This window comes from Schizosaccharomyces osmophilus, chromosome 2 (assembly GCF_027921745.1).
Source record: "Schizosaccharomyces osmophilus chromosome 2, complete sequence".
Taxonomy (NCBI): Eukaryota; Fungi; Ascomycota; class Schizosaccharomycetes; order Schizosaccharomycetales; family Schizosaccharomycetaceae; genus Schizosaccharomyces; species Schizosaccharomyces osmophilus.
Window position 1 is genome coordinate 3121276 of NC_079239.1, and position 16507 is coordinate 3137782.

The 16507-nt window shown below is 38.6% G+C and overlaps 8 protein-coding genes across 8 annotated transcripts; 4 read left to right on the forward strand and 4 right to left on the reverse strand.

Annotated features, from left to right (window-relative positions):
- Nucleotides 1-296: 296 nt before the first annotated feature.
- rrp42 (exosome subunit Rrp42) lies at nucleotides 297-1325 on the forward strand (the record flags this gene model as incomplete). The annotated part of the gene is made up of 2 exons (XM_056182699.1): nucleotides 297-544; nucleotides 674-1325. The coding sequence occupies 2 exons, from the start codon at nucleotides 297-299 to the stop codon at nucleotides 1323-1325; spliced, it is 900 nt and encodes a 299-aa protein (XP_056038560.1).
- A 438-nt stretch (nucleotides 1326-1763) lies between these two features.
- Nucleotides 1764-2345, reverse strand: bag101 (BAG family molecular chaperone regulator Bag101; the record flags this gene model as incomplete). Its single annotated transcript, XM_056182700.1, has 1 exon — nucleotides 1764-2345. The coding sequence occupies one exon, from the start codon at nucleotides 2343-2345 to the stop codon at nucleotides 1764-1766; it is 582 nt and encodes a 193-aa protein (XP_056038561.1).
- A 135-nt stretch (nucleotides 2346-2480) lies between these two features.
- top3 (DNA topoisomerase III) lies at nucleotides 2481-4663 on the reverse strand (the record flags this gene model as incomplete). Its single annotated transcript, XM_056182701.1, has 7 exons — nucleotides 2481-2519; nucleotides 2597-3329; nucleotides 3380-3516; nucleotides 3567-4059; nucleotides 4113-4291; nucleotides 4341-4538; nucleotides 4583-4663. 7 exons carry the CDS (start codon nucleotides 4661-4663, stop codon nucleotides 2481-2483), a joined length of 1860 nt encoding a protein of 619 aa, XP_056038558.1.
- A 921-nt stretch (nucleotides 4664-5584) lies between these two features.
- ptf2 (Mst2 histone acetytransferase acytyltransferase complex subunit) lies at nucleotides 5585-6114 on the forward strand (the record flags this gene model as incomplete). The annotated part of the gene is made up of 4 exons (XM_056182702.1): nucleotides 5585-5654; nucleotides 5713-5784; nucleotides 5838-5992; nucleotides 6040-6114. The coding sequence occupies 4 exons, from the start codon at nucleotides 5585-5587 to the stop codon at nucleotides 6112-6114; spliced, it is 372 nt and encodes a 123-aa protein (XP_056038559.1).
- A 306-nt stretch (nucleotides 6115-6420) lies between these two features.
- Nucleotides 6421-7431, reverse strand: rps3 (40S ribosomal protein S3; the record flags this gene model as incomplete). Its single annotated transcript, XM_056182703.1, has 2 exons — nucleotides 6421-7134; nucleotides 7393-7431. The coding sequence occupies 2 exons, from the start codon at nucleotides 7429-7431 to the stop codon at nucleotides 6421-6423; spliced, it is 753 nt and encodes a 250-aa protein (XP_056038556.1).
- Nucleotides 7432-8419: 988 nt separating this feature from the next.
- Nucleotides 8420-10574, reverse strand: fkh2 (DNA-binding forkhead transcription factor Fkh2; the record flags this gene model as incomplete). Its single annotated transcript, XM_056182704.1, has 2 exons — nucleotides 8420-9794; nucleotides 10063-10574. The coding sequence occupies 2 exons, from the start codon at nucleotides 10572-10574 to the stop codon at nucleotides 8420-8422; spliced, it is 1887 nt and encodes a 628-aa protein (XP_056038557.1).
- Nucleotides 10575-11553: 979 nt separating this feature from the next.
- SOMG_03918 (DNA-binding transcription factor, zf-fungal binuclear cluster type) lies at nucleotides 11554-14227 on the forward strand (the record flags this gene model as incomplete). Its single annotated transcript, XM_056182705.1, has 3 exons — nucleotides 11554-11643; nucleotides 11821-11851; nucleotides 11904-14227. The coding sequence occupies 3 exons, from the start codon at nucleotides 11554-11556 to the stop codon at nucleotides 14225-14227; spliced, it is 2445 nt and encodes an 814-aa protein (XP_056038717.1).
- Nucleotides 14228-14749: 522 nt separating this feature from the next.
- erg24 (C-14 sterol reductase Erg24) lies at nucleotides 14750-16036 on the forward strand (the record flags this gene model as incomplete). Its single annotated transcript, XM_056182706.1, has 1 exon — nucleotides 14750-16036. One exon carries the CDS (start codon nucleotides 14750-14752, stop codon nucleotides 16034-16036), a length of 1287 nt encoding a protein of 428 aa, XP_056038564.1.
- Between the last annotated feature and the right edge of the window lie 471 nt (nucleotides 16037-16507).

The window sequence follows — 16507 nt, forward strand, 5'->3', positions numbered from 1 at the left end:
AATAGTACCATTGAGCTGAAGACTTATCCTTTATGAATATGCCCTTCTTTTTCCAATGTTTTTTTGCAAAGCATTCAAGAGAAAGAGATCTTTGTTTAACTTGATTTGATTTATTTTATTCTATTTTAATGATGCTTTTTTCAATACATATTTTTTTTTTCTTTGCATTGCTTATTAGACGCAGCAAATTCCGTAATGGAGCAGAGTTCGTAAATCATTTTACCATACTCGAAGGGTGATCCGTATTTATGGTCTTGACAACGTTCAAGTGAATCGAGTTGTCATTTACCAAACCGATGCAATTGTCCTTGCCAGAACTATCCTACACGCGTCAGTCGTTGACTGCGTTTGAACCGCCAATTCGGAATGATGGCCGCTCCATTGACCAGCTACGGGCTTTGTCTGGGCAAGTCAACATTCTGCCTGGAGCTCATGGATCAGCTCGAATAAAATGGGGATCTACAGTCGAGGTTTTAGTCGGAATTAAGGCAGACGTTGCAGATGCAACGATTCATGGAGGGGCTTTCGAGGCTTCTGTTGATGTGTAAGTGTTGAAATAATAATAAGGAAGGAAGAATCAAAAAAAGGCTTTTTTGCTTTGCTGTTGGAAAATTGAACAATAAAACTATGATCTTATTTGTATATAGAACTAGAAACTAACTTGAAATGCTAGTTCTCCTTCAGTTACAATTCAAAATCGAGAAACAGACCACCTTCCATCATCTCTTACAAGCGCCTTACAGGACGTTTTGGACGCACTTCCTGTGGACTATTTAAAATTTACACCTTCAAAAGCATGGAGGATCCATGTAGACGTAATTGTGATGCTCTGTGCTGTTCCTAATGAAAACATTCTTTCTGCGTTGAGTTTGGCTACTTCGCTGGCTCTACAAACAACTAAAATACCTAAAATATCCACTCCAAATGTTACTGAAATGGTGTTGGGGAGCAGTAAGTTTGAGCCTTCTGAAGAATACGATGTCGACTCCGAATGGGACAATGCCGTTCCTTTGCAAGGTCTAGAGAACTTGTCTGTTATTATTACTGCAAGTAGTGTCGACCACATTTTACTCATAGACCCAACAGTGGATGAAGCCAATGTTGCTCAGGCCACCTATGCGGTGGGTGTTTTACCCGATGGCACTACGTCTTATACTCGAACCATTAGCATGGGAGGTGGTTATGCCTCCACTGGAAGAGCCATAACTGCTGAGCGCTATATTTCACTAGTTCAAGCAGCATCCGTAGCGGGTACAAAATTGCAAGAGGCTAGTAAATCTCTTTTAGCATACGAAGGATCCGGTTTCTTTGATATTCTTCCGTAACTCTTTAGATGATGCCAAAAAAAAAAAAAAAAAAAATTTTTGGTCGGGTACAGTTTGACGTGATTAGAGTCAATCATTCTTGGAACATGCTTTGTACATATATATATATAGTTTATGATTACTTTTAACATAGAGTCAGATACTGGATTTAATTATTTCACTAAAAGTAATTGCAAAGAGTTTGGCAACTTTTACTTGAAACATTCTATGTTACTCTAACTGTTCTAATTGCATGCAAAAATTGAGGCCGGGTCGTATTTTTTCGTAAGTCCACCGCATTGTCATAAATTCATGTCATCGTTTCAAAAAATAATGAGAAGGGTTTAAAGTGAAAAAGATTGAGCAAATGCATATATAAAGCATGGGAAAGTTATGTTTAAACACGAATCGAAACAGGTGAATCAACCCTGGGAACAACGCATAACAAGCGCTTATAACTTAAATGGAATGTTTCTTGCTTATCTCATCCACATCATCGAGCATTTTTTGGATCTTCGCTACAAGACCTTTTCGTTTCGTGCGGAGTTTTTCACTTCCCATAACATCGACGCCATCCAATTTCAATAGTTGTTGCAACAAAAGCTCATAAGCCATCAGCTTTTGCTTATCCTTCTTCTGTTTATCGTCGAAACTCTCATGAAGATAAGTGTTGTAAATAGGTGTAAGGTCTTTGCTGATGTATTCGTCAATGGCCTGAATTTCGCCCAATATACGTGAGTACGCGGGATTCTGCTCTTCACTTTGAGCACCCTTTTCTCCTGTCTCTCTTTCAGGGAGATGCTGCTTCTGTGGTTTTATACACAAGATCTTACTATGGTTCTTCAAACCAAATTTTGACAGTGGTGTATTGTTGTCCTTCAATCGTTTTCCTGCGTAAAAAAGCTTGATTTTCTTTTCATGGATGTCTGCTTTTCGTACCAAATCTTCAATAAAACTTCCAAGAGTTTCGTTCAAGTCAACTGGCATGCGAATTCTTTGATTTCCATAGTGAACGGTGACGGATTGCTGCTTGTCAGACATCTTCTTTCAGGTGTAGTACGTTCGTTCGTAAGAAATAAGCAGATACGCAGTATTTACCACCAAAAAACAACAAAATGAAGTGTATTGGAAAAGGTTTCAGATGTCTACGAGTGTCATATCTTTAAGATGGACACATTAGCCTTCGTTAAGTTCAATAAGGTATAATCGGCAACTCTGTAATTTTTTTGGTTAGTATATGGATGAAATGAATTCAGTAGTAAATAAAGAAAGGTTTCTTTGAAATTACTTACGTTTTTCAAACAATCGAACCTTTGCTTGGTCAAATGGAAAACGTCCCGGAACTGAGAAAGTGTCATTTGTACCAGTGCATCTCGATCCAAGTGTCCGGTTTCAATATTCTTTAGTTGGACTTCCATCTCTTTTCTTAAAAATGGTTTGGTCAAACTCCATTCAAGCCCAATTTCATCATAACCTTTTGCTAAAGCAATCCCGAGGGAGCTGGGGACAAACTCTGTGGCTGCACCACGCTTTTTCCGCTTGACTACATATTCTCGTTCTTGAACTTTTTCGATATGATCAGCCATAGTTGCGTCTGTACCGATTCCGTTTACATCCATTAGTGCAATGAGCTCTGGTTCGGTTAAATACGAAGGTGATGTTGTAACGCTATCAATAATGTTGAGCATGTTAGGCATTATTTCCTCTCCGACCTGGTAAGCAGGAAGCTGTCCAGTTCCAGTCCATTTGTCATAAGGATAAACATCTAGGTAATTCCGCTCTAAAATAATTAAGCCTTTTTGAGAAAAGAGTTCATCACCCATCTGAAGCTCGATAATCGTCTCTGCTCCAATAGCATTTTCAGAGCAGCATGCTAAAAACCTTCTGGTGATGAGTTCGTAAACTCTCCAATGGTCTTGGCTCTGTAAGGCAGAACGATGAACAAAACTGATCGGATGAATGGGAGGATGTGCTCGATCATTATGTTTTCCCTTTCTAGGAATCCGAAAATTTCCATCTAAAAGTCTGTTTTTGTTTAGCTAAATCCTTTTTCGGTGGATTTACAAAGAACGTACCCTTGAGCAAAAGTCCCCCAGTCTTCGCTAGGCGTTAGTTTGCCGATAATTCCATGTAAGTCCATGCCGGAGTCAAATTGATCAGTTTCCGTACGTGGATACGAGACAAATCCATTTGTATAAAGGCTCTCGGCCAACTGTTTACAATGTTAATATATGTATGGTTTTGAATATCAGAAAACATTACCTCAAGAGTTTTTTTAGAAGAAATACGAAGAAATTTAGGTCCCATTTTTGTGAGTTCGACGGTTGATAGGGGGAGCGGTTTATATCGTCGAGTGGGCTTTTGATTCACTTTGACAACTTTAGCAACTTTTGCGTCCAAGCAATGTTCTAAAAACAAAATAGCGGCCAATCTATCATAAACACGATTTCTCTTCCATGTAAAGTTTACGGTTTGCCGTTCTCGTTTGTCAACTAACTTCAAGGACCAAAAGTTTTCAGGAACAAAATCTTCCACTCTTTGCCATCTATCGACAACGAACCCTAATGTAGGAAATTGACATGGTCCATAGCTAATAACTTTGCTCTGAAGAATTTCAAAAGCACGCTGCAATTGTAATGTTTGTAAACGCGTAAAAATAGCACCTAGACGAAAATCAAGCTCAATCCTTGCTGAAACTGCATCCGCTGCATCTTTGGATAGCTCTCTTGGTCGCTTTGAGGCCTGAATGATGTGTCTAAGTATAGTGTTAATCAATCAAAGTAGAGGAAAGGATCATCAATACCATACTTTCTTTCCAAATTGTTAAAGTCTGCTCGAATGACACGAATTTGCGGATTACTGATTCTTGCAACGTTTGTAATTTCCATTCCTATATGTTCTCCTTCTCGATCACAGTCAGTCCAAATATACAAATACGTTGCGTTCCTCGCTTCTTTTTTTATGTTATCAGCAAGAACATTAGCATTCTATTCACAGTTAGTGTCTTCCAAAGAAAGCAGAGGTAAATGGGCTTACTTTGGAAACTGAGGTTATAATTCGCGCATCGAAGAGAATGTCCTGAGGTACAGAACTCCAACTGTTATACTCGGAAGGAAAGGAAGCTTCTGTCAGATGTCCTGAAACGGAAGTCATTGTAACTTGCGCCGTACCAATATACCCTCCAAAGTCAAACGTAAAATCATAGTTTTTTATGTACTTGCTTTTCGTGTCTCTCTGCCATAAGGCTGTCAGTAATTACTCAAACTTGACTTACAAACCCGTTTCACTTGTCCTCCACCCAAAATGTTTGCTACGCTTTTAGCTATTGAGTTTTTTTCAGCGACACATAGAACGCGCATTTCCCGTTACAAAAACATGGATTTCAGCAGAAAAAGCACTTTATGTTTTTAGGCTGATTTATTTCCCCAGTACTATTTAAAATATTATGGATTTTTGGCTAAGTTTACGAAAGAGTCATTTGTTTATGGTGGTGGATGCAAACGACAAATCGCGAAAGCTATCGAGTAAATCCTTGAAAATTCCGATAAAAGGTAAAGATGTAAATGAATTTTAATGCTTTTCTTCTTTTATTTTCATCATAAAAAGAAAACATATAAACATAATTTGATGGTACTTTGTTTATATCCTTGAAATCCATGACTGAAACAAAGAGAGCGAGCCAGCCAAATGAAATACTGCTACGCTTCTATTTTTTTTTTTTTTTTTTTTAATTTAAAAGTTTCTCATTCTTTCTGAACAATGGATGCGAAATTTTTCCCAAGTCTTTTTTTTTTTATTTACTGTTTAGTAAACAAAAGACTCTACCAACATTTCAAGAATCAGAACAAGCAAATGGATTGACTTTAAATTCTTTATTCTTCGTTTCGTGCTTACATGGTTTTTTTCTTCAGCTTGTCTTCTTGAATTGTCTTTGCATTAATTAACCTTTTATTTACTAAACACAGCAAGCAAACAAGCTTTGAATTTTTTTATATCAAAAACACGTAACAATGCGACCTTGCTCTTACTTCCACAGTAAAGTATGACAAAAATCCTGTAAAACAAAAGGGCATCCATAAGCTTGATTTTCGTACTACAATTTTACTTTTTGTAATGAATAAAAAGCTTTAGAGACTTACTTTTGAAGCTTTATCGTATTTTTGAGCCTTTTCTCTTGAAGGTTCTGTTCTTCAAAAGACAATTTATTTCGTTGCGGTCAACCTTACGTGTTTTATTTTGTAATCAAAAAAGAAAGAAAGAATAAATATACAGTCTTTACCATGGATACCTCAGAATCAATACCAGACACTAGCGACATTGACGCAGACATAGCCAGTGAATTTGTTGAATGTAAGTCTTCTTTTGGAAAACAGGCCTTAAGAACGTAATTTACTCACCGACAATTTAGTTACGGATGATATCCCAATAGAAATATATCGTAGCCTGCGGTATATCAGGAAATACGAAAATGAATATCAGAGTATGTCTATTTACAGGAATCAACTCTAATGGTCTAATACTTACCTATCTTAGAGGAGAACTTGAATCTAAACCACCTTGCCACAGAAGTTGGTCAATGCTCCCCGTCTGATGTACCTGCAACGAAAAAGAGATTCGCAAAGTCACTGTTTCACTCTGATGAGTATATGCAACAAACCAATGCCGAAGCCCAGAAACTTTATGCAAACGTAAGCATCTATTAAAATGAGCATGCATAGTAACTTTATAATTCTAGGTTCATGCTGCTTATGAACGACTAAACGATAAAATTCGATATTTGGAAAACGAACGCCCTGCATCCTCATCCTGACCGAAGCGAGTAGATACCAATTCTTTCCTAGCCATCTCTTTATACTTTGTTACAATACTTTTTTAAAAATGATAACTCATTCCTTCAAAAGATCAATAAAAACAAAACCATACTATTCATTCGTTATAGACGTCCACTTTCTCGAATTACAAACCAAATTATTCATTTCAAAAGAGCATTGATATAAAATACCACTACTTTCCTTTGGCTACTTATTATTCAATACAATGTAACTTATTCCTTATCCATAATATCAAACCAAATTTCATTTTTATATAAGATTAACTGCCACTAACCCATGAACATTTAGTAAGCAACAGCAGCTTCTTGGTCAGCAACAACTTCTTGACCAGCAGCAGCGGCAGCTTCAGCGGGTTGGTTGATGACAGTGTAAGGCTTGGTGATGGGCTCCTCTTCCTTGGGATCCAAAACGACGACTGCGTCAGGAAGAGTCTTCTTAGCACGAGTCTTGGGTTCAGGCAACATAATCTTAACCTTGACACCCAAAACACCTTGACGAAGAAGAACGTGACGAGTAGCGAAGTCAATGAAGTCAACGGCAGGTTGACCGGAGTGAATCATGAAACCATCAGCGAACTTCATAGACTTGGCACGAGCAGCACGAAGCTTACCAGAGATGACAACTTCGCAACCCTTAGCACCAGCTTCCATAACGTAACGGAGAACACCATAGGCAGCACGGCGGACAGCCAAACCAGCCAAAAGCTTGTAGCGAAGGGATTCGCATTGAGCGACGGCACAGAGACCACGGTTTTGAACCTTCTCGGCATACAATTCAACAGTGTTCTCAGCGAACTTGAAACGCTTTTGGACCAAAGCGGTAAGTTCACGGATTCTGCGTCCCTTTTCTCCAAGAACATCCTGGGTGTGAGTGGCGCGGACGATGATCTCCGAACGGGCAGGAGTGACACGGACTTCACAGCCGGAGTAGCCCTCCTCGGAAAGTTCACGAGTGAAAAACTCGTTCAACTCGGCGTAGAAAACACCGTCAGCGACGAACTAACGATGGTTAGTAAACAGTCATTGCGGAAAACTAATCCAAGTCATAAAAAAGCATAAACAAGAAAGTATATAACATGTGTAAAAGCTTGATTGCCTCGTACTTTTTTTATTGGAACATTCAGATTTTTATCCGTTCGGATCACTTCATTAAAATGTTGTGTGGACATTCCAATCGGAGAAGAGGTGCCAGATAGGAAATCATCATTATCGCTCTCTTTGTTTACCTTTTTATAAACTTGTTTATTAATTACTTACTTTTCTCTTCTTGGAGATAGTGAATGCGGCGGCAGACATGGTATGGGTTTGTGTCAAAATCACAGTACAATGTTTCTAGTTGTATATCCTTTAGCAGTCACGCATTTGGAGTAGGGTAGGGTATGACTGTCTTGTACAGGGTCCAAACTTCAAAATTAAAAAAGCTTGTCAGATTACGTCGCACTGCTGTGAACGTCACTAAATGATTCTGCCTGCTTTTTGTACGCAAGAAAAGGTGATGGTAACAGGTAACTTGTGGTGCTTTTTGTGAGCTAAATGAGTCTGCTGTATATAAACAAATAAATAGAATAATGAAATTATTATTATCTAATCATTGATTCATTTTTGTAATTACTCTGAAAGCAAGTCAACTACTATTGAAAAGAGTGAAGAGGTTGGTACAAAAATAGCAAACGAAAACATCAAAACAATTTCAAGGATGCAACTGACAATTAGTAAGGGAACCATTCCTTTTCTTTCTTTTCTTTTTTTTTTCTGCACGAAAGGTGAAAGCAAACCCTTACGTTGCCGGATAGTTAGTTTCTGTTTTTGCATACGAATAAAGCGATATATCTTTTTTGAAGCTTGAAAACAAAACGAGACTGCAGGAAACTGTAATATAAACCCCATAGCTTATTTGTTTATTCTTCATCTTATCCGACAATTCTAGCGTACAAAGGCTGAAGCATGATACATCAAGAATGAAACAATCCACAAAAGCCCTACCCATAAAGCAATTAATCAATTTTATAATAACGAAAATAATTAGAGTACACCGATAAAAATCAGTTCATCATCTAAAGCAAAACTATTGTTTTATTAAGACATTTTATGAACATCAATGACATTAAGTGGAAAAACATTCCCAAAAAGAGCACGAGATTGAACGTGAAAGCAAACAAAGAAATTCACTCTGATACAGACTTTAATCAAGCATTAACAATACACATACAAATATTACTGACTGAACTGTCTCAACAAGACATAGTCCATAAAACCAAGTAAACCAGCCAACATACAAAACTCATTAAATGTTGCTTCTCACATCAGTATTTGATGCTTGTATATAGTGCTGAGCTGATGGATGCTCTTCAATATGTGCTTGTGCTGTCGCTCCTAAAGCAGGTTGAGGTGCTTGTCCTGTTTGGGTAAATTCAGCCGGTTGCTGAACATTCGGTTGCTTTTCCATAGAGACACTGGCATCTAAAATTGCACGGACCGCATGGTCATTATCACTACCAGCAACAACGGAAGTTTCCAACTGCTGCTTATTCTCAACCTCCGTAGACCGATTAGGGATTGGCTCAGAAACGCTGCCCCAGGCTCGTGGAGGATTTGCTGGAGATGTGGAAGCACCTAACGGAGAAGCAGGTGCTGAAGTACCAGAATTTGCAGTGCGTAACTTTTGCACCATTGATTCCCTCCACGAACTAATTCCTTCAAAACCATTTGCTAAATCTACACCTTGCAAATCGTGCATTTGCTCATCGATTTTTTTAGGAGATGGTTGGGGCAATTGAGAATACACCATATGGTTGTTTAAAGGATTTCTGTAGGGGGATATTGTATCATAAGAACCAACGTGAGGCCAATCATGGGGATTTGGAACAGCCACGTACTTCCAAAAAGGTGCGGGAGAAGAAGTGGAATACGCCGCGTTTGTTGCAGGCGAAGCCGACGCAGGATTTTTCGACTGAGAAATTGTACTTGGATCAGGAGAATAATCTTGACTAGCTATAATATCGGACAGTACAGCTCTGGTCGGCGTCTTGTAAGAGCCGCCTTCCTTGTCTTTGGATTCAGAAGGAGCTTCTTCAGTCATAGGAGAACCTTCCCTTTTGGGAGTAGAAGGAGACTGATGGCGAACTGGGGTAGGGATAGGAGGGGACGTATGCTCAGGGTCTGAGTTTTCTCTCTTCAACGTGAAAGGAGGTGTGCAAAGAAATGGGGGAGGCGTTTTTTTGTAGGGTGTTTTTTTAGTCTTCGCGATAAACTCCTCCCGAAATTCGGGTTCGATTGACCATTTCATACCCTTGCCTTGTTCGCCGGACTTCCGAGGAACCTTTCTAAAAGCTTTGTTTAAAGACAAATTGTGTCGAATGGAATTCTGCCATCCGCTTTTTGTCGTTCTGTAATATGGATAATGAGTCGAAATCCAGTTGTAAATATTGGAAAGTGTCATCATGCAATCGGGAGAGGAGAGAATGGCTTGAGCAATCATTACTGAATAACTATAGGGAGGTTTTCTATTGTCATAGACGCTGTTTTCTATGGTCGCCGACGATTCCTCTGATTTCTCAGCTTCTTCCATTTCTTCCCCAACTTTCTCCTCCGTGATAGTTTGCTCAGATGCGTTCGGCAAAACAAACATCATTTGCAGTCCCGCAACATCGAGAATTGATCTATTTATATTAGTATCAAGTGTATTTCTTTTTTCCGTAAGTTGCTTTCTTATTTTGGGATGAAAAAAGAAACCTGGGGATCATGGGGTTAAATCCCAGAAGCATAAATAGTTTAATCACAGTTCTGGCAAAAGGTAAAAACAAGTCAGAACCACCATCAATAAAGAGCTTTTAACCTGAACTTTTGCCTTCTTGTGTCCCATAAACTATCATCCCAAGCTTTTTTTGCTGCCATCGCCAAAATAAACAGAGCACAAACATCACATACCCACTAGAAAGGTTCACAACCTCTCCTGGTTTGTATAACTTTCCATCTACCTTAACACCGTTTCTCCCGTAAATTGTGCAGTTCCATGTTTGACCCTGCATATTGTACTCAACAACAGCATGCTTGCGACTAACCACTTTCGACGGTCCAAAATTCATGTCTACCTCTTCATTATCTTCTTCTTTGCCTTTTACGGATTGGTTTGCAGGCTCACGACCAAGAATTAGTCGAATTTTCTTAACGTAATATGTCCATGTACTACCAGCGAATTTGGCATACGCTTGAATCTCTCCCGAATGTCGTTCGGCGTTCTTTTTGTTTGAGTAGTCCTCAACAATCCTCATTTCATGTCCTGGGACTGTCAATTTCGAAATTCGCGACTCGAGACGTCCATTCGATTTAACGTCCGCTTCAGGCTCTGTTTTCGTCTGTTTTTTCGATCCCAATTCTTCTTTGTTTTCTTCGATTTCAGAGTAACTCCCTGAATCATTTTCTAACTTGTGTGAGGCCATTTTCTACAATACAGCAATTGTGCTGTTGGTGTATGTTTATTTACACTTTTTTGTTGTTGTCAACATTCGTTTATCCGCCGTTGGCAGCACATTTCGAAGTAAACAGAACTTATACGTGTATCTATACATAAATTATATTTTATAGTTTTTTCTAAACGTATGTGCAATATTTATATTGCAATTAAAAATCATTGCCATCGATTTTCGGCCATTTCGTAAAGACTTGAACGCGTACCATGAACTCAACTTCTCCGTAAACACTGCCATGAAAAGTTCGGCGCTTTTACTCTGAAATTTCGTTAGTTTCAAGGTATGTAGTCTCAAAAAAATAAATTAGTGTGTTTAATTCTTATTCTATAGATAGAAATATCTGCTTTCTGTTTACGTTCATCCGTGTTTATTTGAAACGATCAAATGTAAAAAAAAAAAGCTTTTACGGTCGAATTTTAAAGCCAATTAATTAAAATCTGGAAACTTTGAATGCAATCCATGGCAAGATTGACATTTTCCTAAATCTTTTCAAACAAAGTTGTCTGTTTACAAACATTAAAACACACTTTACTCTAATATCTTATGTTAGGTAAGCTATAAATGTGGAGGCGGGATGTTAGTAACGAGTTCGAACCCAAAGCATGGTGTTTCGTTATTACACCTTATGGAGTAAAGAAGCTCTCATTGCGCGAAAGAGGTATTCCTTCATAAACGATCGTTTAATTTATCCCATTGCCTATTTGCTGCAAGACTCGTCAAGTAGCGACGTTAAGAAATCTGCTCTTTAAATCGCAATATTGAGCGGCAACTAGACGCGCGTCTCTTGTTTAATCTTCGTTAGAACAAGAAAATACCCTTTAATAAAAGTTTTGCAACTTTAACATAGCTTTGTGCTTTGTGTAGCCTGGGGTGAGCTTTTTAACTCGTGACAGCAGTATTTTGCTTCTCCTTGCACTAAACATTTGATACCCTTTTATTTAATAAATTGATGTCTTCTGGTGATGCTCGTCGAAGACAACGTGTCTCTAGAGCTTGTGATGAATGCCACCGAAGAAAGATAAAATGCGATCAACAAAAGGTAAGGATTTGATGGATCTTACAGAAAGGGGTTTCATATGGGCCGGTTGAGATCACTCAGCAAATTGGTTCTTTATTCTTGGACAGGTGTAATTCGCTGCATTTGTACGATTTTTTAATCAACCATCTCTTTCTCGAAATCTTAGCTTCAATTGTGCTAACAACATGCTATTATTAGCCCTGTTCCAATTGTAGAACATACAACTATGGTATGCTAAAATAAACTTTTTGATCAAGCTTTGTTGACCCCTTACACTCTAGAATGTACATATGGCCAGCCTTTTAAACGATTGTTGCATTCTCCCGAAAAATACATTCAATTTCTAGAATTTCGTCTCAAGTATTTAAAGAAAATGACCGAGCAAGTCATTCCTGATGTTAAGCTCCCAGCCTTCCTTAATATCCCAAATGAAAATTTTGATTATGGTCCCGAAAGTGTTCATACCGAGAAAGAGACCTCTCCTACACAGGGTCCTTCACACGAAGAGATTGACAGTGTTTTTGATCGATATGGTCAATTAAGTTTAAGGGATAACGGGAACGCAGACTATCGAGGCAGTTCTTCTGGTTTTGTCTTTATGCAAAACATCCACAAAAACATTGCTCGGGCTTCTTCTTCTTCTTCTTCTTCTGGTCAGGGTCAGAAACACTCGACTCCTTGTAGTGACCCTTCTACGCTTCCCTATCTTCCTCCGACGCCAGCGGTAGATGACGGGAAGGATGTTATTCCGCAGATTCAATTTCCTTCATATGAGGAAGCCCGCTCTGTTACGGGTAATTTTTTTTTAAGTGATCACTTTTTGGTTCATCTTCATCATATTCCGACATTTTATGAACGATTGCACACATATTACTACTCGGAAAAAAAGGATCCTACTTTTCATTTTCTGTTGGCAGCCACTTTGTGTCTTGGCTACACGTACCTCTCGTCACCTAGTAATGCTTTCGTTTACCCTTATCACAAAGCGTACAAATACTATTACTACATACGATCTGCATTTCATTTTGAAGAGAGTTATGATATTGAGGTCATCCAGGTTCTTATTTCTATAGCGCTGTTCGCCTTGTTTAGTTCAAGGCTTTCACAAGCTTATAGTTTTATGAACATTGCATTGTTTTGCTGTCATGAGCTAGGTCTTCATAGAGACTTTTCCGATGTTCTTACGTCCCCGGAAACTAGGTTGCGAAAGCGCGTGTTTTATTCTGTGTATATAATGTCTTGCTACGCAAGTACAATTATTGGTCTCCCTCTCAATATAGAAGACGATGAAATTGATCAAGGGTTGCCGAATTCGTACGACTTCGTCTTAGATAATGAAGCTATTCCTGCCAACGTGGTAGCATCTGAATGCGGTAGCTTGGAGATATTTAATCAACATATATCTCTTTCTAGGATTCTAAGCCATTTTGTTCGAAAAGTTTACCCTATAAAGTCAAGTAATGACACTAATTGTCGTGTTTCCCTTACTGCAGTGAGAGAAAATGAGAACAGATTGACGAATTGGTGGAAAAATCTGGCAAGCTATTTGAAGGTAGACGAGGTTCCTGAGTTTTCTCCTAAATGGATCCAGGCTATAAGTTTAGAGCTCAAGTTTCGCCAAATTGAGCTTATTTTTTATAGGCCCTTTGTCCACAATATCACGGATCCGTTGGAGGAGTCCACGGCGAAACCAACGAAGCCTTCGAGCTTTGCATTGAAGTGTGTGCAATCAGCCGAACGTATTGTGGAATTGCTGAAAAAGCTTTCTAGATCGCCGAGTATGCCAAAGATGTTTTTCAATTTATACGCAGGTTACTACGCCTTAATGACATTGGTATATTCCGCAAGTTTAACGAGAGAAACTACAGCAAGATCAAACGCTTTTATTGAGAAGGCACGCGAAGGATACTCCATGTTGGCTGGAATTTACCAAGGATCGGCCTACTTTTCTACAATTTTAGATGCAGTTCGCAATATGCTACTTGCCTATGATATGAATCTTTCTCGGACGGACTATCCTCACCATCCATCTCAGAATTTAATCCCCAATCAGTTGCCAAAGGGTAAAGCAAACATTCCTCAGGACATGCCAATGCCCGCACCATTAGGGGTTCCTCAGATTGGAGGGAATATCCCGTTTTCTGCTTATTCCTTAGTAAATGGTGAACCATTTTTTTATCCTTCTTATCCGTCCTATCCGAATTATCCATCGTATGCAGGAGCACCCTTGCCAACCCAAGGTAATTATCCTCTGCTACCGCAGTCAGGGTATTACGATCCTAACGCCTTAAATCCCGAAAAAAATTATGGGAAATATCCTTCATACAATTCGATGCCATATTCAGCCCCTTATACTGGAAACACAATACCACATACTTATCCATCATATCCTATGTATCCGTATCCCATCCCTCCTTATTATTCGCAACCTCAGCCATCTACATTGTCGGACCCCAACACTATGCCCTCCGGCAATGCGCCTCTGAATTATGGAATGCCCAGTGGACCTGTCCCCCCGATCACATACTCTTCATATTTTACAGGGGCTGATCAATCTGGCAAAAGGTCCTTAGATGCATTGAACATGAGGCAAAGCAAGCGTTAATAACCATCGCTAATTAGACATTGCTTTCTCATGGAACTTCTTTATTTAGTTTTCTCTCATATTTGGCATTGAATATCATTTGCATCCATTTATAACGCCCGGAATAGACGCCTTCTAAATATTAAATTATTAGAATGTTTGATGTTTTAAAACCCAATTGTTGAAAAAAATATATGTTGCCTTATCGATTCCGCACGAAGAAGCATAACGACCTTTCGAGAGAAAGTCATAGAAGATTGTTTGATTCAAAACATATGAGAAAGAAATGTTAGACATGCATGCTTCGTTCTGTTTCCATCTACAAAATAGTAAGGCTTTTGTTTTTGTCTGTTTTTTTGTTGTTTTTGTTTATATTTTCCCTATAGTATGAATTTAAATAAAAATTATGTTGTTTATATGCTAAAAAAACATTCTATAGATTTTTACTTTGGTTATATGTTTTGTGGGCTGATTTTATAGCAACATTAAACCAAGTGTATGTAGATGCGTCTTTAGCAGGCATCGGTAGAACAAGAGATAAATATGAGCAAAAAAGTAGAAGCTGACAAGAGGAACCCTAAAAAGTTTCAATATGAATTTTTTGGGCCCATTGGTGCTGCTATCATAGTTGTGCTTACAACGACTGTAGTCTTTGGACTTTACTTTGGTTGCAATGAAAATGGTTGTCCAGCACATCCTCAAAAGATACTCTCCATGATTCAGAATGCAAAGTTTATCGATGTGTATTCATTTCAGCTGTACCTATGCTGGCTAGGAGCGCTTATTCTGGCCTGGCACTTTTTGCCAGGAGAGTGGGTGAAGGGCGTGCCTATAGATGAAAAGGGAACTCGTTTGCAATACAAGATGAATGGATTCGCCACTATTAGTCTTGTTTTGGGAATCGCTAGCGGGTTTATATACATGAAAGGGCCTGAATGTATGGAATTAATCTGGAGTCGATTTCTACCTTTGATGACCTCTGCTTATGTCGTTTCCATTTTGATTTCTTTCTACTGCTATATTTCTAGTTTCATCGGTCAAAAGCATTTGGCCGAAGGTGGTAATTCGGGAAATTTATTGTATGATTGGTTTATTGGGCGATTATTGAATCCTCGCATAGGAAATTTCGATATCAAAGTCTTTTCTGAATTGAGACCTGGTTTAATTCTATGGATTGTCTTTGACATTGCATTTGCATGCAGGCAATACGTTATGCTGAATGGACGAATCACCGATAGCATGGTTTTAGTACTCGTTTTCCATTCCTGGTATGTTTTAGATTCATTCGTTTGTGAAAGCGCTGTTCTGACTACGATGGATGTGACCACCGATGGCTTCGGCTATATGCTTTGTTTCGGTGATTTGGTTTGGGTGCCGTTTACCTATGGTCTCCAAGCCCGTTATTTGTCTTATTATCCTGTGGACCTTGGGGTTGGCTTTACTACCGCAATTATATTTCTCCAATTGCTAGGGTACTATATCTTCCGAGGATCCAACAGCCAAAAAAATGAGTTCCGCAATAACCCTACTGATCCAAGTGTCAAGAACTTGAAGTACATCCAAACCAAGCGTGGGACCAGACTTTTGATTGATGGATGGTGGGGAAAGTCTCGCCATATGAATTACTTTGGAGACTGGTTGATGGCCTGGGCTTGGTGTTTACCAGTAGGATTTGGATCCGCTATTCCATACTTTTACGTTGCTTACTTTGCAGTGCTGTTGTTACACAGATATGGAAGAGATGATCACAAATGCAGAGAGAAATATGGAGACGATTGGAAGAAGTACTGTCAAGTCGTCAAGTACCGCATTATTCCTTATATTTATTGAGATGCATTTACGTTAATAGGAATATAATGAAGCTATTTGAAAATTGTCCCACGAAACCAACTTTTGGGAGGAAAACTCTTTCGATGAAAGAAAAAAAAAGTAAAAAAGAGTTTTAAAAAGAAAACAGCACTGCATATATTATTCTTTTTTCTGTCGGCTTTGTTCCAATGGACAATGCAGATCCTTTGTTTACATTTCACCTAACGTAGATCCGTAGATCTTTCATTATATATACAGGATTTACCATCCACCTTGTACTTATCTTCTGTTTGTACCTTTGCAAAAGTTGAAAGCTAAGAAAGTCGCGCTCTTAATTATATAAAATACAATAAAGAATTGGTTAACCTTGTTTTCTTTTTCTATCGAAATACTGTATATGCGTGCATGATTACTCTTTTGAAATTTCAAACCGTTTAAAAAAAGTAGTTTGCTGGACATTTTTATATTACATTCACAGCCCAAGGATTCTTG